General features: G+C 38.3%; 1 protein-coding gene across 1 annotated transcript; it reads left to right on the top strand.

Annotated features, from left to right (window-relative positions):
- The first annotated feature begins 15951 nt into the window (after positions 1–15951).
- LOC137725748 (pathogenesis-related protein 1) lies at positions 15952–16861 on the top strand. Its single transcript, XM_068464523.2, has one exon. The coding sequence runs from the start codon at positions 15995–15997 to the stop codon at positions 16478–16480; it is 486 nt and encodes a 161-aa protein (XP_068320624.2). The 5' UTR covers positions 15952–15994; the 3' UTR covers positions 16481–16861.
- The last annotated feature ends 5954 nt before the right edge of the window (positions 16862–22815 follow it).

Genomic DNA, 22815 nt, shown 5'->3' on the forward strand with positions numbered 1-22815 from the left:
CAACGTATTGCGTACATATAACGGTGATAGGATTATATCGTATCCATTTTCATCAAGAAGCGTTTATATACCAATGCATATGGACCTAAATTTGTTGCTCACTAAACAGTCAAGAAAATAACAACGATGCTATATATTGTTTTATAGTATATGCTTATTCGCGCGCGGGGGACCATTTAGGCCAAGTTTTGGTGAAATGTCTCTACATGTTTTATGGTTAAACAATGCAATATAGGCATATTCGAATCTTGTAAATAGTATATTCGTAACCGAATTATTCCTCCACCTTCAGTTTATGTTGTTTATAAGAAATGCAGTATAGACAAGGGTAACACAAACATTGTATAGTTTTCTACCAACTTGACCCTTTTTGAAGTGCAAAAAACGAAAGTTAGAAAAATAAAGGGAGTTTTAATGAAAAATGCTTGAGCTGACTTTCATTTAACTAAAAATCATATAATAATTTTATTTAATGAAAAGGGTATGAATATTTATTGTACTAGTGGCTAAGAGCCACTAGTACAAATGGTGTTGGATTTCTATCCATGCATCTTGAGCTTGAAACTCTCTCATCTCTTAAATTATTGTAATAATTTCAAAATCTCCATTTTTCCTAATAAAAGTAAAAAAAAAAAATTAAAAAAAAAAATTACAAGTAAATTTACGGTCATCTTATATCCTCGTTCATACAGTTAATTTTGGCATCTTAATTCATCTTTTTATATGACTTACTGTTGTATCTTTTGGACCTTGCTTCATAAGATTCAAAGACCTACAGGGATGGAACTGGAAATTTATATCAAATTATATTTTTTTTACAGTTATTTCACAAATAGTTTGCAACTTTGTGTTAGTTTTAGAAATAGCGTGAATCATTTCAATTCAATTTTAGTAGTGTGATTTATTTTGCTGTATTTCTAGAAATAATGCTTATTTTGTTCCTTTTTAGAAATAGTGTGAGTTATTTTGGTTTCGTTTTAAAAATAATGCAACTTATTGTGATGTAGTTATAGGCATAGTGTGGTTATTTTAGTTCAGTTTCAAAGATAGTTTAATTATTTTGTTCCCTTCCAGAAATAATGTTGATTACTTTGGTTCAATTTTCATAAATAGTATGTAATTTTATTGTAGTTCAAGAAATAGTATGGGATCTCTCATCTCCTCTCCTTTCATTCTTAAGGAGATCATTGTCATCATGTCGAGAAGAAATGGGGGAGACAGAACATAGCACAAAGATCCATGAAGGAACAGATATTAAACGGAGAAATGCTTTGCCATTAGGGGCAAAATGGGGCACTCATTGTTTGGGCCATTTTATTTGGATTGGTTTAGTGTTGAGTTTTGTCCTAACTATTAAATAAAGTTATTATATGGCTTTTGATTGACATTCAAAATTTTCAAATCATTTTCATTAGTTTTTCTAAAAATAAAAAGAAAATTGCCAAAAAAATTACCCATTTTCTTAATCTTAGGACTGAAATAGGAGAAACCGGTCATGCACACCATGCACAAAAGCGAAATGATCAAAATACCGACATATAAAATGTAAAAATTCACAGGTGATGTCATTTTTTTGATTTTGAGGAGAGCTATGAGCTCTTTGTTTTAGGGTTGGCTCAGATTTGTGAGTATATCATGTGCATGTGGTGTGCATGTGGTATGCATGTCATTGGAAATATGTGATTTTTAATGGGATTTCCAGAATCTAGGTTTCATGTTTAAGATTTGTAAACTACAGATCTTTAAGGGATTTTCAGAATCTAGGCCCCAGCATATCCTCCAACGCCGTTATTTCTGTCATATTATTGTGCATGGCGTGTTGCAATTTCTCAAAATAAAAGATGGCATAGGCATAGCAATAGTTTTATCGTGTTTTGGAGTATCGAATTTTAAATCATTGTGTTTGTTTTTTTTTTTTTTTTTTTTTTTTTTTTTTTTGTCGAACGATAGATTTAGTTAAATTAAATATTAGATTAGCCACTGACGGGGTTTGAACCCACACCGCCATACAAATGCTTAAAACATTTCCACCACTGTGATAAAGGGCCAATTACATTGTTTTCGTTAACTAAAGTGGTGATGTCCGAAAAATATTTTTTTAAATAGACATTTTTGTTTTGGTCAAATGATGGATTTTGTTAGATTAAATGTTAGATTAGTTACCGACAGGATTTGAACTTGCGCTGTCATATTAGGGATCAACACCTTTTCACTACTGTGATAAGGGATTACTTGCTTTTAAATAGACAAGTAAGTTTCAGCCCTCTGACCACCTTTCCACCTCAACAAACTTTCCTTAATAGGGTGATGAATCAACCATTATTTACTAGTGCAATTTTCCTTTCTATTCTAATATCAAGTATGCCCCTCAAAACTAGCCTGATTAATTGATTGAAAAACAACTGCTCGGTTTTAGCTTTTTATTCATTATATTTATGTCTATTGGATGTATGTGTTGTGGAGCCAAAAATAATCAAAAAACATATGGAGCGAGTTGGATTAATTACCAAATATTTTTTTTAAATTGGGATTAATTACCAAATTAATTGCAAGATATTATTTTACATAATAGCTTGCAATCAATCCTACAAATCAACCATATGTGGCCGGTCCCAATTAGGGCTAGGCACGGCCGGGCCAGGCTCAATTTTGAATGAACCGGACCTTACTCGTTTTAAACAGTAACGGGGTGAGCCGGTCCAGGTAGAGGGGTTTTGAGTTTTGGAACCGAACCGAACCCGACCCGTTTCAAACAGGCCAATTCAGGGCGAGTCCATGGGTCCAACTTTTTTTCTTTTCTTTTTTTAATTTATAAAATGCAGTGCTACTGTGCACTACAACAACACTGGAATGAAATTAGCAAACTTAACCGGCCAACGTCCCTGGCCATTGGACTGGTGGTTCTTCGCCTGAGCAGTTCGACCAACACTGCGACAAAAATGGCATAAATGAATGGCTTGCTTGTGGACTAAAACACCTTCCAAGTACCTTTTAGCCTTTGTCAAATGCATCTTCCTGATGGCATGGGCAGTTTAAAACAAATTAACAAATCCAACTTATAACAATCTAATTGAACCAATCCAAGCATAACACAAGCAATCCAAGATAAACAGATTTGAAAATTACAGGAGCTGTTTTTTAAAACTAAGGTTACACTGCACATCAATTCTTACACATATATATATATATACTCATACACATAATCGATTCAAATTCAATTTAATTCAGCAGAAGTTTCAAACTCACTCGATTCAAATTCAATTCAATAAAAGATTTGAAATTGGAACATAACAGAGGTCATCAAGAACCCACCAAAATCCCTAAGTCTAGAAAACCCTAATTTAATTTTCAATCCTAAATCCCTAAAACGTAATACCTTAAAACTGAAGAGGAGTAGAGACATGCGTTGCAAAAATGGGTCTAAGTCAGACGAAGGAGATGACTGGTTCTCGACCACCTCACGCTCCGCCACCTTCGACGCGAGATTGGGGTATCATTTTAAATCAACAAGACTCGGCAGTTCCAGCATCGAACTCGGCCTCGCTTATGCTCCACCACGATCGGGTCGATAAGGAGTCATCGAAGGTGATGTATGTTAGCATTGATAGCGTGAGGGTCACCGGTGGGGTTGAATTCGAGGTGTACGAGAACAACGACATGTCTTTGTGTGGGTTTCTGGAGAGGATGCAGGGTGTTTAGATCAATAGAAATGCACAGGGATTGTCAAATGATTCGAGAACGAGTGAAGTGAAGTATGAGACTCTGAGTGAAATGAGAGGAGTTGGGAGGAGAAATTGAGAAGACTAGGTTTCAGACTTCGTCTTAATTCTATTCCATGTTAGAAACAGGCCGGACTGAAGGCCCGTTCCTTCTTATTTTAAGATTTGTCCCGCCCCGGCCATTTCGTATACCCGAAACGCCCTGCCCCATTTTGTGTTCAGAAATTTTGGACCTGCCCCTACCCGCGGTTCCTATACCCGTTTGCCCACCTCTAGTCCCAATTCTCCTAATAGGGCCGGCCACACCTCTATATATAGCCCCTCATTTCTCCAAAAACCTAAGTCCAATTCTCTCCCAAAAGTTCTTTAAACATTTTCTCTCAAATTCTAACTTCGGCATTGGAGATTCTTCGGCCAAAACCCCATATTCATCGTGGGCGCGTGAGGCTCTTGGCCTTAATCTTAGGTGTTGATTGTTTTGCAGGTGCATTTTCTTCCAAGAAGAAGAAGGCGGAAATTTTCATCCATAAATTAGTGCTTTCATTGAGAGTTTGAGTCACACGCTCGTAGAAGACTCTCGCATTCAAGGTTTCTAATTTTTTGCTCGTTCGTAGATTTTTCGTACATTCTTATTTCTAGAATTTTTTATACAAAAATTCTTTGAATAAACATAAAAGAAAAGTATGATGTCAAGAGATTCGAAAACCACGACGAACGAAAATTCCAACGTTCAAGAATTAGGACCACAACAATCCACAAGGCTCAACACAACGACAAGTGGAGCAGCGCCACTCCCACGGGACACCACCATAGTAACCACTACGGCAACCACCACCGTGGCAACATTTGGCAAACCCATAGCCCATGGTGGGCAATAAGCACAACGGACGGCCCAAAAAGTGCAGGCCAAAGCTATGCCAAAAATGGCCTAGCGCCTCGCGCTTCTCCAAGTTACATAGGCCCAAGCTTAGGAGAAATCGGCTTGAGCCACAACTTGGCCAAAGCTTACCACGCACCTGAGCCGAGCCCAAGCCCAACATGCATGTGCACCGCAACCCACTCCCGTGGTGTCCCAAGCAGCCCAAACCGGTCCAAAAACCCTTCAACCATCCCGACTCTCAGATTTTTGGGCCAACAATTGAACCGGGGGCATTTTCACCACATTTCTCCGTGGATTTGACATTTCCTAACTCAAATCACGCGCTCGGAGTCTACCACGCTTCCACTACTCAAGTAGACACATTTCGTCCAAGCTCTTCCACTAAATGGCGAACAACATTTGTCTCGACAAGTTATAGAGTTGTCGAGAGCCCTCGCATAGTAGACAACCTAGGTGAATTAGCTCTTGAGGTGCAACCTGACCCTAACGAGGTGCCTAGAAGTATGACAATGGAAGAAGAGCAACCTCTCCAACAATGTCCCAGCAAGCAGCCACTTAACTAACCACAGACGTAGCGTTCCAGCAGTATACACTCCCGATTGGGCCTTCGAGATAGTGTATACTCCCGTCTTAGCACGCATAAGAGCATGTACTCTCGATTAGGCCCATGGATGAGCATACATTCATGGTTGGGACCGTACTCTGACAATCAACATGAGCAACCTTCCAGTCGAAATGTTCATTCGCGGTTAGGCCCATAAAGAGCATCATCCACCTCACATCAAAGTAGGCAACACAACGGATGGAGAAAAGTAGTCACTCAATCCAGCTCAAGTTTAACCAGTGGCCTACGAGAAATTCATTCGCTTGCTAGGGATGTACCACATGCACCGCAGTCATGGCTTGGACGAGCCGAACATATAGAATAATAGACTAGACCACCAGGTCAAGAACAGGGGCAGCCGAGAACTTGCTACCCCGACAAAGGCAAATTTAGGAAGAAGTAAAAAGGCTCATGACTAATTAATTGCATAACTTTCAATGTAATGAGGTCACCGATGAAAGCACTATGTCGAGACATGACCAACATAAGCAGGTCGCCCTTCACGGACAAGATTGAGTAGGCAGAACCTCCGTGCAAGTTTAGCATGCCACATTTCATATCTTTCAAAAAAGATGGAGATCCAGAGAGACACTTGAAGTACTACCGAAGCATGATGGTCTTTTATCGGAACAACGATGTCCTTTTGTGCAAGATATTCTCACCACATTCCAAGACGAGGTGCAAGATTGGTTCCATACCTTGCCGCCACGGTCTATCCGAAGTTTCGATGATATTTCTTTGGTTTTCACCAAAGAATATTCGTCCTACTGCTCGATCAAGAAGAAGTCCGACAGCTTGGTCAACATGAAGAAGAACCTAAATGAGTCGCTCCACGACTATGTGAAGAGGCTCAAAGCAGAAAAGGGGAAGATAATTCAATACAATGACTCGATAGCAAGCGCAGCCTTCCAAAAATGACTCTTAGCAGACCACCTATTGTTTAGAGAATTTATCATGAAAGAATATCTAACTTTGGCAGACTTTTTTGCTCTGGCAGAGAAGCATGCACTTTGGGATAAGGCTCGGTGAGCAAATAAGGCGCCCAAGCAACCTCGAAAAGAGTCGGCAGTATCTCAAAAGAAGGACATGAAACAGTAAAGCAAAAGCAGTCAGAAGGCCAAATGTAAGGATAGACCCACGACTAAAGAATGCTGGCATCCAAGAACTATTTTAAGTTCTCGATCCCAATTCACCAAATCCTCCGAGACATAAAAAATGAACCATGGTTCAAGCTACCGAAACAATCAAAGGGAGATACTTCCAAGTTGGGCAACACCAAGTACTGCGCATTCCACTGAGGTCCCGATCACACAACTGACGACTGTTACACTTGGAAGAATTACCTAGAAAAGCTCATGAAAGAAGGAAAAGTCATCAGATACTTGGAGAAGCCGGCTACGCAGCCTAGAAGAAACGCGGATGCCAACAAAGAACCACCTAACAAGACGATTCGGATCAATGGCATCTTCGCCGAATCTGAGCACTTGGGGACCAACAACAATTCTAAAAAAAAAAGATGCATCAAGCTCTATTAGTCTCATAAGTCCAGGCAACCAACACCCAACCTGGACCCATTGTTGGTTTCACCGAGTAAGATGCCAAATGTGTAGATTTCCTACACGACGATGCACTAGTAGTATATATCCCATTGGCTTATGCCATAATCGACAGAATGATTGTGGACAATGGAAAAGCAGTCAACCAACTTCAGCTCTCAGTAATTCAGAAGTGGGCCTGGAAAACACAATCATACGCCGAGCAGAGTTATTCATTAGATTCAACGAACACACCTCGACAGCCATCGATCACATCACACTTGACGTGAAAACATCGCCAATTGTTTCAAAGTAAACGTTCACAATAGTAAACGACCCGTCTCCCTACAATGAGATTATAAGGAGACCTTGGCTAATAAAGTTGGACGCCATCACTTCCGTCAAGTATCAAAAAATCTGATTCCACATCCCGGGATGAAGAGTTAGAAAAATCAACTCTGACTAGGCCGCATCTCGACGATGCACTGTGCAAGTACTGAAGGAATAAAAAAAGAAGACATTTACCCCCATAGAGGTAATTGAGGTCCAAAGGGACAATGAAGCTGCCAAATAGCAATTACAACAGTCGGATCAAGAAGATAGAGTTCAAACCAACGCACCATCAGACGAGACGGGATGGAAACCTGAGGAGGACACTGAACAAATCATTCTTGATCCCCAGCAGCTGGAGAAGACTGCTAAAATCAGCTCACTTCTGAGCTAGAAGGAAAAGGAAGAACTCATGATTTTCCTTAGGAGAAATCGTGACATCTCACATGGTCACCTTCTGACATGCCCGACATTGACCCCGAGATAACTTGCCACAAGTTGCACATCAATCTTGGTGCTAAACTAGTGATCTAAAAGAAAAGGCATTTTGCACACGAGCGAGTGGCGATCATCAAGGTGAAATGTGACAAGCTATTGAAGGCTAGATTCATAAAAGAGGTAGCACACTCAGCATAGCTTGCCAAAGTCGTGCTAGTAAAGAAAAAATAGAAGGGAAAATGGAAGCTTTACGTAAACTACACCAACGTCAACAAAACATGAACAAATGATCCTTATCCACTTCCCTCGAACCGATCTATTAATAGATTTAACTTTTGGGAACCAGCTGCTCAGTTTCTTATATGCATACTCCAGCTACAAGCAAATAGCCATGTATGAGCCTGACAAGGAAAAAACCACGTTTGTGATTGAGCGAGGCACTTACTACTACAAAGTCATGCCCTTTAATCTCAAAAACGCAGAAGCCACTTACCAAACGTTAGTAAACATGATGATCAAGAAGTAAATTGGAGTAACCATAGAGGGGTATATATCAACGACATCATGGTGAAAGCAAGTAGCGATCAGACCACATCAGCAACTTAGCGAAAACTTTCAACATCCTTAGAAGATACAAGATGAAGCTCAATCCCGCCAAATGTACATGTGGAGTATCTTCAGGCAGATTCTTAAGGTACCTAGTAACCAAACGAGGAATTGAAGCACATCCTAAAAAAATTGGAGCAATCCTAGAGAGGAAGTCTCCAACTACCTTGAAGGAGATCCAAAGCTTGACCAGACGAGCAGCCGCCCTCAACCGTTTTCTCTAACGATCCACCAATTGATACAAGCCCTTTTTAAGGCCATCTAGAGGGCCCAACTGCTGGTATTTTGCACTTCTAATGCTTTTCTCGATGGGAAAACTATATACCTGAAGATGGAGAAACTAATTTTGGTGCTATTTGTTGCAACTCGGAAACTCATTCCATATTTTCAAGCTCACACAGTCATCGTCATGACTCAATACCCTCTACGATCAATTCTACATAGACTGGATGTTTCTCAATGAGTAATGAAATGGATGTTGGAACTTGGCCAATACGACTTAGTTTTTTGACCCTGCACTACGATAAAGGCCCAAGCCTTGGGAAACTTCATAGTAGAATTCACGTCTAGCCTAAACGACGCAACAAAGCTGCCCGAAGACGCCCCAGAGGCAGCCGAGCACATCTTAGCCACGCCTGCTCCACCCGACTTCTAGCATTTGCATGTTGACGGCGCATCCAACTACAAAGGTTCGAGAACAGGCGTGGTCTTTGTCACCCCAGATGATTCGATGCTCGAGCAGGTGATCACTATAGGCTTCAAAGCATCCAACAACGAAGCGGGGTCCGAGGCCCTATTAGCAAGCCTCAGAATGGCAAAAGACTTGGCGGTGAAAAAACTCGATTTGATTCCTAGCTAATCACCAACCAGATTACTAGGAAGTACGAGGCAAAACATCTGAAGATGGTGTAATACTTAGAGAAGGTACGAAAGCTACTTAAGGCATTTCAGACTTATACTCTTACTCAAGTTCCACGGGTAGACAACGTTCATGCGGACGCACTAGCCGGCTTAGGCTTCATCCTAGACCACCAACTCAAACGCTATATTTTGATGAAGTATCTAGATAAGCCAAGTATAAAGGTGGAGCCGGCAGCCGAGGTGTCAGAGGTTACAACTCCAAATTGGCAAAGTCCCATTATAGACTACCAGATTAATGGCACATTCCCCATGGAAAGGTTGGAGTCTAGAAAGCTCCAAACGAAGGCAGCATGCTACTATATGTGGAATGGCATTCTTGTTTGAAGATCTTACACTGGTCCACATCTTCACTGCCTAACACCTCTCGACGACCAAAAGGTTCCAAGTTGGATTTACGAAGATGTCTATGGAAATTACTCCGGAGGCCGATCCTTAGCACAGAAGGCTCTTAACGCAAGCTACTACTGGTCTACTATGCATGAAGACGTTAAGGAATTAGTACAAAAGTGTGACAGCTACCAACGTTACAAGCCTATACCAGCACTGCCTGCCAGTAAACTACACCCGCAGAAAAGTCATTGACCATCTATGCAGTGGGTAATCGACTCAGTAGGGCTGATGTTGCCCACTACTGGGGGCAGAGACATGATGATCATGGCAATTGATTACTACACCAAATGGGTAGAAACATAACCCATAACAACCACAACTCAGACGGATATAGAGCATTTCATACGATGGAACATCATTTGACGATTTGGCATCCCGCAATCCATCGTCACAAATAATGGCCTGCAATTTGTAGGGAAAGATTTGGTGAAGTTATTCCAGAAATATCGCATCAAGTAGCACATGTCCACGCCGAGATATCCTCAAGGTAATAGGCAAGCCGAATCATCCAACAAGACGATCATCGATTGCCTCAAGAAATCCCTCTTTGACAACCAAACGACAAGCAACCGATAACACTCATTTCTCTTTGGCATTTGGTTCAAAAGTAATCATTCATCCCAATGTCATCGTGCCAGGTTTTAGCACTTTACTGCTAAGCGTCGAGCAAAATGAAAAGGAGATGGCCGAAAATCTAGATCTGGCATAAGAGAAATGCGAAAAGCTCATCACCTGCATCATAACCTACCAGCAACAATTCTTTTCTAGCTACAACAAAAGGGCCAAGATCCGGTAGTTCTAACCCAGAGATCTAGTCCTAAGAAAAGCCTTCAGCACTGCCTAAACAGAAAGTTTCAAAAAGATAAATCCCATATGGGAAGGTCCGTACATGATCAGCAGAGTAGGCAGTAAGGGTAGCTACACCCTTGCCACTATGAACGACAAAAAGATCGAAAAGCAGTGGAACGCCTACAATCTGATGAAGTACCATATGTGACCACCCGCTACATCAAAGCCTGAAGACTCAAGCAGCTTACCGAGCACTACTTCGCGAGCTGAAGACTATCTAGGTGTTACGCAGTTTCTACATTACAACTAAGTTTTTGTTCGTTTCACTCGTTTTTCAACGAGAAATTCAGAAGTAAATCACAACTTGGCTCAACTGCATGCTTACAACAACTAATCACTCATACACTTCAAAAGAACATTGCGTCATTCTTAGGGACTTATCGCAGAAATTGTGCCCCCCCCCCCCCGAGGGACCAACAATGCTTTCCAGTGCGAGAGGGTAAACCAATTCCCCAACACCCACATTGGTCTGCTCTCCAACGCGGGAGGATAAACTCTACAATTCAAATATCCAAATGTGGATGAGTCGGGTTGCCCTAGTATAACTAGGTGCATAATCGCTTGCGTCGGGATTCTTAGAAATAGCCACAATGGCCTTTTTCAAGGCTTAGCTAACTGACGGATATTGGGTCTCTTGGCCTAATCTGTGGGGAACCGAGCCCTAGAGACGAAAGGGGCACATTATGCTGTCCGCCTTATGGATGGCTGCCTTAAAACCCTAAAGCTGCTTCCGAGTGCACTAAGGTAGCCTACGGTTTCCAAAACACTGCCTACAACTTGTCCTTCGAGCAGTAAGCCGTGCTAAACTTATACAACCACACATTTTTGTGAAAGGTTAAACAAGTTAGCATGCATATACGAAGCTTTATCCACTGTCGACATGCTACGCAGTCGATAAGCTTTACCTCTGCCAAGCGTGGATTGATCGTTCAGATCTACACTAATTCCTAAAATGTTGTGATACTTGCTACGCAACGCATGAAATTGGCTACATAAAAAGCAAAGAATTCTCTCAGACCTATGCTTACAAAATTCCATACGACCAGGTACTTTTGATACGAAAGGTTAGCAAATTTCATAACCCAAAAATCTTTAGTATGTTGTGATGCAGGCCACACAACTCAAAGGATTGAAGAAAGCCAAGGTTAATAGCCAAGTGGTCACACGGACTCGTCTGCTTCTGTAAGTAAGGTGTCTGGCTGCCGACCCTATGGATAACAACTTTGCAAAAGTTCTACACCAATGCCTACGACTGCATAGGCTATGCAGGCCTGTCTGCTTATAGAAAAGTAGCACGCATGTCGCTGGTCTAAAGGTCTAAGGTTAGGTGTAAACAAAAGAAGCGAAGATGAAGAAAAACAAAAGAAGCAAGTTTATTAAATTTTCTAGCAAAATTGACAAACAAATAGCAAAGGTCAAAGGAGTTCAAGCAAAGAAAAAAGCAACAAGGAAAACCAAGAAAATTCTAATGGCTACCTAGAAGACTACTCTTCACCAGCTTGAACATCCCATGACTACTCAGTCGCCACACCTTCAGTAGCCACGACGTTCTCAACAACGGCATTATCCAGCACTTCACCCCCAACTGCCTCAACCTAGGCACCAACTTCTCCGACTACTTTACCAATGGAAGCCTAAAAAATAAAGGCAAGCAAGTCTTCCGGAGAAATAGAAAAGGTCTCAAACTTTTTCCGAGTAAAATCAAAGTCAGGCGGCCTACCAAAGAGATTATCTACATAACCCATCTTGAAGAAATTGACCTGACTCTAAACAAGCGAAGCCTGGAGCCTAGCTTCGAGCCCTTTAGCTACTCGTTCTCCTCGAGTAGGCCAAAACAGATGCGCTGCAGCTCATTTTTTCAGACTTTCGTTGATCTTCAATGTACCTTGGAGTTTCAACACTTGGGGTTCAAGCCTATCGACGATCTTCTTGAAATGGATCACTTGATTATATACAACGATCAACTCTTTATCCTTTACGTAAGCAGCAGAACGAAGCTCAGAAACACCATTCTCAAGATCTTGAATCTGAGGTATGTAACATCCAATCTCCTCATCTGCACTTTCATACTTAACTTGGATTGCGTCAAGCCTAGTTTTCAAGTCAACAATCTTTTGGCGAGCGGTCTCAAACTCAAAGAAGTAGGGGCAAAGATATTAGACCCCTTCAAAGTAACAAGCTCAGACTCCAACCTCTTGATCTTATCAGCTGAGGAATAAGCTTTAGCTGTCATAGTCTTTGGCACATCTTTAGCAGTCTTGGTATCTTCTTGGTCAAAGAGCATAGATTCGGATGCCAGAATAGCCATTTTTCAACATTATAACTAAAAGAGTAGTCCTTCGACATTGGGTTGAATGATTCGCAAAGGAACTGAGGTAAATAATCCCTCTAACACCATCAACAAGCTTGGCGCACACGTCTATATCTTCTAGCAGATATGGCTTCAAAAGCACACAAATTTCAGCAGCCTTTCCAGAAACAGGCTTGGCGGATTTCTCATTACTGCCCACGCAAGTAGTCTCCTCTTTCGCAATAGGCGAATGAGTCTCAGCAGCAAGAGGAATAGGCATTGGCACTACTTTAGCAGCAAAGTCCACCTTATCGCTTTTCATAGTAGCAAGCCTCTCCAAAGGTGAACTGGACTTAGATCTCAACGAATGTCTTGGTACATACTTTAGCACTGGGGCATGACAGAACCTCTATGCTAAGCAATCCTATCAGCAATCGTATCAAGAAACATTAAGGTTTTTTGTGTTTTCACAAAACCCTCTCAGGTTCTCAACATATCACAAACACCCCCTGACGTTTTAAAATCATTTCACAAAACCCCTTCAATTAGAGTTCTATAAGTTTTATGCTGACATCAACAAAAAAAAAAAAAAAAAAAAAAAAAGTAAATGACAAAATTAACCTTGTTTATATTCCAATTAGAAATATGATATTCCAGTTAGGAATATGATACACTTGCATCCAAACACCTCAAACATAATATTTATCATATTATTCCAATTAGACTAGCCTAATGGCTTTGTGTTTCATGATACAAAAAATTCTCCCCTATGTTTCATGATCATCTTTTTCTTGTTCAAAATATTATTCCCTTCTACTAACAACCAATTCACTGAGTGCAGCTAATCATATGATTGCGTGCTTCAAGCATTAAAGAAATATACAATCAAAATAAGACTTAACGCGATAGATTTAAGAACAATTCAACATTCAACAATCTAATATTTTCAACAGGCTGCAACAATTCAAAATAAAACTTAACACGATAAATTTAAAAACAATGCACAACCAAACATAAGATTATCATATTATACCCAAAATATAAAATAAAAGTCATAATCCAATTGTAGCAACTTCTTCGAAATGGTTGATTGCCAACAACTTGGTTTGTTGCATTGGCTTGGCTTCTAATTAATCTTTTGACTTGGTTCAGGAGCTTGACTTCCAATTTTTTTTGGCTTGTTGCATGAGTGCCACCAATTTGAATTCCCTCGTTTAGCACTATCAACATAAATACCAAAATTAAATGAAATTGTGAATAATGAATTCATATGTAAAAACTGAAAACAAAAACAAAATATCACATTGTAGTAGAAAAAATAGATTCTAACCTTTTCTCCTAGTGTTACTAGTTCTCCTTGGTGCATTGACTCCTCTGCTCGCTCTTCCCGTTCCCCTTGCAACATTCACACCTCTTCTTTGAATCGTCTCAAGATCTCCATTTGGGCACCTTCTTCTATTATGATCCAATGTACCACAAATTTTGCATGATAATGCACAAGATCTCTTTCTCTTTTACCCGTTCTTACGTTCATCCGCCTCTTTTCTCTTATTTTTTGTGGGCCTCCCATAGGGTTTCCTTAAGGGTGGGGGATGAATGGCATCATAAGGGTCGTCTGCCCAATATCTCTCGTTTGAAATAAGGTGAATATGATATGAGTATGATGCCACATACTTCTCTTTGGTGAAGAATTCATGACAGCAGTCTTCTAGGTTGGCTCGCTTCCATATATTGCATTCACACACATGCTTACGTCGAATCCCATTAATTTTCCATTTTCCATTCCATACAACTGCAGTGGCTTGTAGGCAATCGCACAATGTGCTTTTGGGAAATGTCATTCGCTTCAAACTCGTCTTCACCTGGTCCAATAAAAAAATGTCATACTAAGTGTTTCAGAAAAATTAAAATTAAAAAATTAAATAAATTAAAAAATTAAAAAAGAAGAAGATATACTATGGAAAGAATAGAATAGAATAATGAGACCACACCATAACAAGACTATGGAAAAATAACGAATAAAAGCATGTCCTAATGAAACCAACCTTCAATTGCATGGCAAAGGTAGCTTTTTGCTTTATTTCAGCAACCTTCATTAATGAAGCTTAATTAGGTTTAGGCCAAGCAATCAGAGCAACAAGGGTTGGAGAAACCAACCAACGAAAGATATTTGTGTTCACGCTGCTGTGAAAAAAAGGTTTTTATACGGTAGAACTGTTAGAGTTTTTTTTTTTTTCCTTCTTCTTCTTCTTCTTCTTCTTCTTCTAAATAATGATAGGTCTAACTAAAACTTGTAGCCAAACACTAGTTTAACTTCGTAAGGGCATTTTTGTATTTTCATAACTTATGTCATGACTGCTAGGGGTTTTTTTTTTTGTCATGGAGGGAGGTTGATGAAATGATTTTAAAACGTCAAGGGGGTGTTTGTGATATGTTGAGAACCTGAGAGGGTTTTGTGAAAACACAAAAAACCTCAAAGGGTGTTTGTGTAATTAATCCAGAATAGAACTTCGGAGAAGACTCGTATACCACACGTATTGCAACAGTGCATAGAACATGCTTTTCCACATCGTACCTAATTTTCTTTTTCAAAGTTTACTGCATACATGAATCCAACAATTACGATCAATTTGTTCCCCGAAATTGGCGGGAAGGCTTAGTAGACCTTTCCTTCACAGATGAACATATACTTTTCCTACATGCATCGATCATATACTTTTCCTACATGCATCGATCATATACTTTTCTAAAAGAGAAGTAAACAGATATGACAAACGCAATTCGAAGAAGCAGATCTGCTTATTTACCAAAGCAATTAGTTCCAATTTGTTGCAATGTTGCATCATCAACATGAATTTCAAAGGTTTCAAGGGATTGTTAATTGTGTTACCAAATATCGGGAAATTAAAGTATTGCATAGCAACATAATATCTAGGTCAGTGATCGATATTATTGCTGCCCCAGCAGTAGCCACATTTTTGCTGTTGCGATTGCTTATTTTTGTTATACTGACAATTTAATTACCTCGAGAAAGTTTGACTAATCTTCGTACTTCTCATGCAAGTGGTAGATTATCATAGTGGTTCAAATCTTTTTTCTTGGTTCAAACTCTCTCCATCCTCGTCTAGACTATGTAGAATATTGCTTGTAGTACTAAAAAAAGTTAATCCTCTCGTAAATTTGACTTGTAAAAGTAAGCCGTTGTAAGTAAAGAAATATAGAAGTAGGGTTTTCTTTCATCAGTTCGGCGACGGTTTGGTTTCTTCAGTTGATAACGTAATGAAAGTTCAACTTTGATAGTCATGCAAATAAATTTCCACAGCCTCAATTTCTCAGAGCTCATAATATCAACATTTACCGTTCCCCGCTATTATAAATACTCTGCACCATAACATCTCATTTGCCCATCCACAAAGAGAACAAACCATTAACATGGGGTTGTGCAATATTTCCCTAGCTCTCCTTTTCATTTTAGGCTCAGTCCTTATCCAATCCTCTCATGCCCAAGACACACCCCAAGACTACCTCAATTCCCACAACACCGCTCGAGAAGCAGTAGGCGTTGGTCCCTTGACGTGGGATGACAATGTAGCAGGCTATGCACAAAACTACGCCAACCAACATGTTGGCGACTGCAGTCTCGTGCACTCCGGTGGGCCGTACGGTGAAAACCTTGCCATGAGCACTGGTGACATGTCAGGAACGGCAGCTGTGGACCTGTGGGTGGCGGAGAAAGCCGACTACAATTATGAGTCGAACTCGTGTGCTGATGGAAAGGTGTGTGGGCATTATACACAGGTGGTTTGGCGTAACTCGGCTCGTGTAGGGTGCGCAAAAGTGAGGTGCAGCAGTGGGGGTACCTTCATTGGATGCAACTATGATCCCCCAGGCAACTATGTTGGGGAGAAACCGTACTAGCTATGGAAGAATCAACAACCACTCTAGCAATTTTTGCTGATGGATATATCTAAGAAGATAAGCTATGTTATTAAGAATAAAGAAAATGAATAAATAAGTGATGATCGATCATTTGTATATATCTTCCACTGGCATGGTGGACGGTAAATTTCAATTGATCAAGAATTCACTATTTTTATTTAAAATAAATTTTGGTAACTTGCTAGTAAGACATGCATGCTACGATCAAAGTTGCATAATTACTTGCCTAGCTTGAAGTCCTACTATTGCCTCAACCAAGAAAAACCTAATTTACATTATTTGGCTGAAATGATGAATGTTTGTGGAAAACTTCTCTTGGTAATCTACTACACATGTTAATTAGAAAGAAATTATTATTGACTTGTGACCAAGCAATTATTTCTTGCTCCTTGTCTTTGATAGATATAATGCCGGTTTGTCAAATCTATATATTTAAAGAATGCATAATGACTTTTAAGAGCTAATAACTATTCCATAAATATAAAGGAAAATTATATCGTGGAAATGTGAGATCATATTTGTGAAATTTTGTTTTCTATTTTTAGTTTTCATTTTTATATGTTTGAGTTATGGAGAAATTATTTGGAGAAAATGTGGGATGAAGAAGAGTGGAGGGGAAAATGAGGGATGAAGAATACTGGTGGAAGGGAATGAAAGAAACAAAGAAAAATGAACAAAAACAAAACCTTCAAAGTAAATACAAGTTAAAAATACTTTTTAGTTTTTATTTGAGTTCATTTCCTTAATTACACACATTTCAACATATCTCTCATAATCCAACCATTTAAACAATTAAGTTCCTTAATGATATTTTTTCAAACAAATATCCTTAAGTTCATTAAAACCTCCAAATTCTTCCCTTCTACTAGATTGTAAGCTATGTAATTTTTTTTAAACTTAAATTACGTGACTTGTGTTGGTTTTTAGTATTTGATTATTTTCTTAAGTTATGGATTGGGAAATAAGACTGAAGAAAAACTCAAAGAACGAGAACGAAAAGTTTTGTATATTCCTGTGTAAGGAAAGGTGCGGCTCAACCCATTGCAGAGCACACGTTAGCAAAACATTCTCTTACACCTTTGCGCTAAATCCAATCTAAGTCATACACACGGTCATCAATACTAGCAAGACATTTGGCTACAATCTAAGTCATACATAAATAAATTGAATCGAGGCCCTACATTTGAATCTATTGACTTAAGTAGACCATTGCAACTTAAATCAAATAACCAGAAACAATTTACATTTCAAAAACTTGTTTGTGATACACTTTAAATGTAAATTATCAAAATTTAATGAGTTAAGACTTTTTTTGGGGAAAAAATATGTAGTTTTTTTTTTTTTTTTTTTTTTTTTTTTTTAAACAAATGATATTATCTACACTAACGGGAAGAGGATGGGCTTAGCCTTACAATGGGTTAGCAATAATGTGATTCAAATTCAACTTTAATGAGAATTGAACCTAAAACCTATCACTTACAAGTGAAAAATAATATCACTAGACCGTTTTAATATTTAGAACATTGTGAAGTCATCTTATTCAGATTATTTTTTTTTTTTACGTCAGACTTTAACATGGGAAGGCCATAATTACAGGAAGTCAAAATTCAAAAGGTTTTTTCAACAGAAAATTACTGGATATGCGGTCAATTTTTGCTCCGCAAAGAGTTGCCCGTTGATACCGTGACCCTCACTACATCACTTTACCGTAAGTTTCAACTCTATAACTAATAAATAAATGGGGAGGAAGGAAAAAACAATCCAGGTCTAGTTGCACAAAGGCTGGAACTCTATAACAGAGTTGATCTAAAAACCCTGGATTCCATTGAATTGGTATGGAAATCCCTGTACTGTCGATTGCCTTTATTACTGAATTGTTATAAGGTTTAAATCTTAATTACTTTATGTATGGTTGCACCATAAGTTTCAACTCTATAAACAGAATATAGGGTTTTCAGACCAAATCAAAAAAACCATATATGAAGTAAGATTCCAGACCAATTCAATGGAATCCAACTTGGAAGTGGTCACCAATTGGCGATTTACAAAGGATGATCACTTTTAGAATGATTATGGTTTCCCAATGCAAATTAACCAAGCAGAACCATAGACATGCATATAATTGCATGATCCCCCAATACAAATTAACCAAGTAAGATCATCCATGTACCATACTGCTACATGATGCAGTCACATTATCACCCGTCATACACCATACATCAACCCAACATGATTTACATAATAATCACATCCACTATCGGTTCAACGTGTCAACCAAGCATCTCATCATACGAAGCAATATCACAAAGAATTCCCTTAATTACTAGTTATATTAAAAATTCTAATTGAGTCACTGACTCATTATTTTATACTAGCAACCACACATTACAAATATCTTTATCTCTATCTCATATTATATAGCAATGCTAACTTCAATAGGACATACATAGAGGCATATACGCATTTTGGTATTCTATATAAGGACAGTAAACAAACTACTCACCTCATGTCCAATGCAAATGCGATCTCGAAAGCACGCCAACATAAGACCCATAAGTCAGCCAAAACCTATTAAAGTATACAAACATTATTTAGCTTACTATTTATAGAATACATTCATCGAGAAACCCAATAAACACTTAAATGAAGGTAAGGTGCAACTTGCATACAACCCGAGATGCACATCACCCAGGATGGCACGCAGACCAAGGTAAGCCTACTAAGCTGTATCAGCTATCTAGTAATGCTAACTTCAATATTCTAGAATAACTAGGGACTTGTTGACCAAAAATTAACCTTCAATCAAAGTGGCTCCTGCTATGGTCAATAACCAAAATATTCCAATATGATGGATCCGTACCTCGGATTTCCAATCCATAAGTTCTTAAGAGCATCAATACATTACTTCAACAACAACATATACTACAGTTCCATAATGATCCAACTGTCGGATCAACACCTACAATAAAGGTCAAGTGGTAGTCAATTATTGAATTATGTTCAAACGGTCTAATCTTGTTAAACAGACATTAGAAAAGGGTTTAGGACATCAAATTTAGCTTACAAAGACAAACTAGGTCATCATGCCACGTACGCCGTACACGGCAGTGGGCCAACCAAACTTTGCCAGAATCCAGTCAATTCCAAAATGCAGCTCACAACAAGAAAGATTAAGGTTTATACCTTTGTTGGAGCTTGGTTCTGATGAAAAAGGGTAAAATTCACTGGAAAAGCCCCTGGGTATCAGGAACCTTGTTGCGTCATTGTTGCACTAACGTCCAATCTAAAGCTAGGGTTTTTCTCTAGACGTCGAAAGCTTCTCGATAGTGGTGGAGGTAAATGTAGAATAATGGAGAATAATCCGAAGATTGACTTTGAGTTATGACTTGAATCGTTTCCTTAAAGTGTTATTTGCTCCCACTTGAATGAGTTTGCTAAAGGGTTCTTGGCAAATCACTTCCAGGATACAACAAAGTATGGAATATTTGATTTGCAAAACCGAATTATATTCCCTTAGAAATAAATGGAAAGAAATTGTATGAATGTGATGGAGAGAGAAGAGAGTAAGGAATGTAGAAATAAATTTCTGAAATTTTTTGTACGAAACATTATGCCAACATGTATTTATAGACATCAAAGTACCCGTTCATCGAGCTCTTTCATTTTAGTTGAAGATACACAACTCTTCTTAATAGTGTTTACCCAAAAAACATATCTTCTATTTAGAATTTTCAGAAAATAAACTTGACTAATTATATCTTTTAAGAAGAGTTGTGTATCTTCAACTAAAATGAAAGAGCTCGATGAACGGGTACTTTGATGTCTATAAATACATTTTGTGGCATAATGTTTCGTACACAAAATTTTAGAAATTTATTTCTACATTCCTTACTCTCTTCTCTCTCCATCACATTCATACAATTTCTTTCCAGTTATTTCTAAGGGAATATAATTTGGTTTTGCTAATCGAATATTTCATACTTTGTTGTATCCTAGAAGTGATTTGCCAAGAACCCTTTAGTAAACCCATTCGAGTGGGGGCAAATAACACTTTAAGGAAACGATTCAAGTCGTAACTCAAAGTCAATCTTCGGATTATTCTCCATAATTTTACATTTTCTCTAACAGAAAATTCAGAATTTTCAGGCTTAATGGTCGATCTGGGTGAAATTTGGTGGCTTTTGTTCATGGTGGTGACAGGAGTACCCTAGTGGTGGCGTTGCTCACGTTGAAAACGTGTTGAAATTTTGCCTAGCGAATCGGGCCATCGGGTTAACTCGCTAGCTGGGTTTCTAAAAATAATAAGCCCAGTTCCAAATTGGTCGGGCTTTTTATGATAGACGCTCCAAGTTATAATTTTTTTTCCTTGCCTTTGTTTGTTATATCTTCCTCGTTAAAACTTCATTTTGCGAATGGTTTTTTGCCTTCACGCTCATGAGATTGAGTTCTATCCAACAAGTCCAAGAGTGACCTCCTAAAAGTTACAGATTTTTACTGGCTAACTACGAAAAATCAAAAATTTAACTTACCAACCAAAGATCCAATTTTAAAGAAACTAAAATAAAATCATGTAAATATGAAACACGAAAATTGAATAATGAAACTCGATGGCGGGATTTTCACACTTACTCACGCGCACGGGGACAATTTAGGCCAAGTTTTGGTGTGTCTCTACATGTTTTATGGTTAAATAATTTACTAGAGGCAGGTTTAAATCCTGTAAATGATATGTTTATAACCAATTTATTCCTCCACCTTCAATTTACATCTTTTATAAAAAGAATTGTATAGTGTTTCAGAGTATCAAATTTTAAATCTTGTCTTTATCAACTAGAATTGTTATGTCCAAAAGAATTTTTTTTTAACAATAAACAAATCAACAATCTTGGTGGAGTTAGATTTGAACTTGTCATCTATAAGATTTGGACATTTTCAATTAAAATTTATCTTAATACACCCCCACATGCTTTCTCATAATAATCTGAAGCCAAAAATGGTTAAAAAAATATTTTAAAAAAAAACCCGAACTGAACACCCAACCGAAGCAAAAATAAGGAATTGAATTAAAAAAACCAAACCAAACCGAATTAAATGTATATTAATTTAATTATTTATTTATTTTGGGTATTCATTTTTTAAGCCAAATTCAAAGTAAAATATTATTAGTATAATTTAACAAAATCGTAGCGCAATTTCAAGCCCAAGTATAAAAGTCTAAAACCAAACAAGAAACACTAGCCTATCCTAAGGGAAATTTTATTTGAACCATATAACCTTTTTTACACCCAACTTACTCTTTACACCCACGTTATTTTTAGAGAACTATTATTGGCATTCCAAAAATTTCATTTGACACTCCTCACAAGTGTATTTTTCTTTCTAAATATAGAAAGTTTGGAGTGCTAAATGAAAATTTTGGAGTGCTAATAACAATTTCCTATTTTTAATTAAAGAATCAATCTCTCTTTTAACCCAAATTTACAACCTAAACTACCCTCACAAACCTGATTCAATATGTAAATTTATCTTTGCATCTATTTAATTAGAAAATAAAATCCCAAACGGGTGAATGAAGAATTAAGATTTTGTCATGGCAACCAATTGTTATATATCGATTAATCAGCAGCATCAATTTGTTTTTCTAAATTTGGCGACGCGGTTTGTAGCGCAAGGCTGTTAGGAAACGATGCCGCCTGACTTCTCTCTCTCTCTTCATTATCTCTCCCTTCTTCTTTCTCTGGACACGGTGCAAACCTTGCATCCCCACATCCCTCACAAAAATCTCATCTTCTCTCTCTCACAGACCTACAACAAACATCGCTCACATACAAACTCGACATCCCTGACTGGAACCCCCCTCAAAAGCTTCCCCAATTCTCCGTTCAGTTACTTAACCTCCTTTACTCCTCCAACATCTTCTTTCTTTGCAATTTCTCGCTTTCTTCTCTCTCTCTCTCTCTCTCTCTCTCTCTCTCTCCTTCTTTCCTGCAATCGGTTTTCTATCGGATTTTGTTGCTAATTGGTTTTACATTTCTTGGAAAAATCTTAGAGTAGATCTGGTATTGCTTTCAGGATTGGGTGGTTCAAAGAGATTTCTGGGTTTCATTCTTTGTTGTTAGTTAAGTAAATCATATACATTTGTATTTGATTTGATTGGGAGGCGACAGGCAGGGAAGAGGAAATGGATCATGCATCAGAATTTTCATAATTTTTTAAACCAAAATAAATAAATCTCAGGTTTTGTTAAAAAAAAAAAAAAAGAGTTTTAACGGAAAGCCCACGATACTATTCACTTTAACGAAAACCACATTTTT

The sequence above is a fragment of the Pyrus communis genome, chromosome 5 (genome assembly GCF_041283825.1).
Source record: "Pyrus communis isolate YQ-2024b chromosome 5, ASM4128382v1, whole genome shotgun sequence".
Lineage (NCBI taxonomy): Eukaryota > Viridiplantae > Streptophyta > Magnoliopsida > Rosales > Rosaceae > Pyrus > Pyrus communis.

Bases quoted from the DNA above. Each gene is read 5' to 3' on its own strand.
- LOC137725748 (XM_068464523.2), top strand. From the start codon at position 15,995: ATGGGGTTGTGCAATATTTCCCTAGCTCTCCTTTTCATTTTAGGCTCA.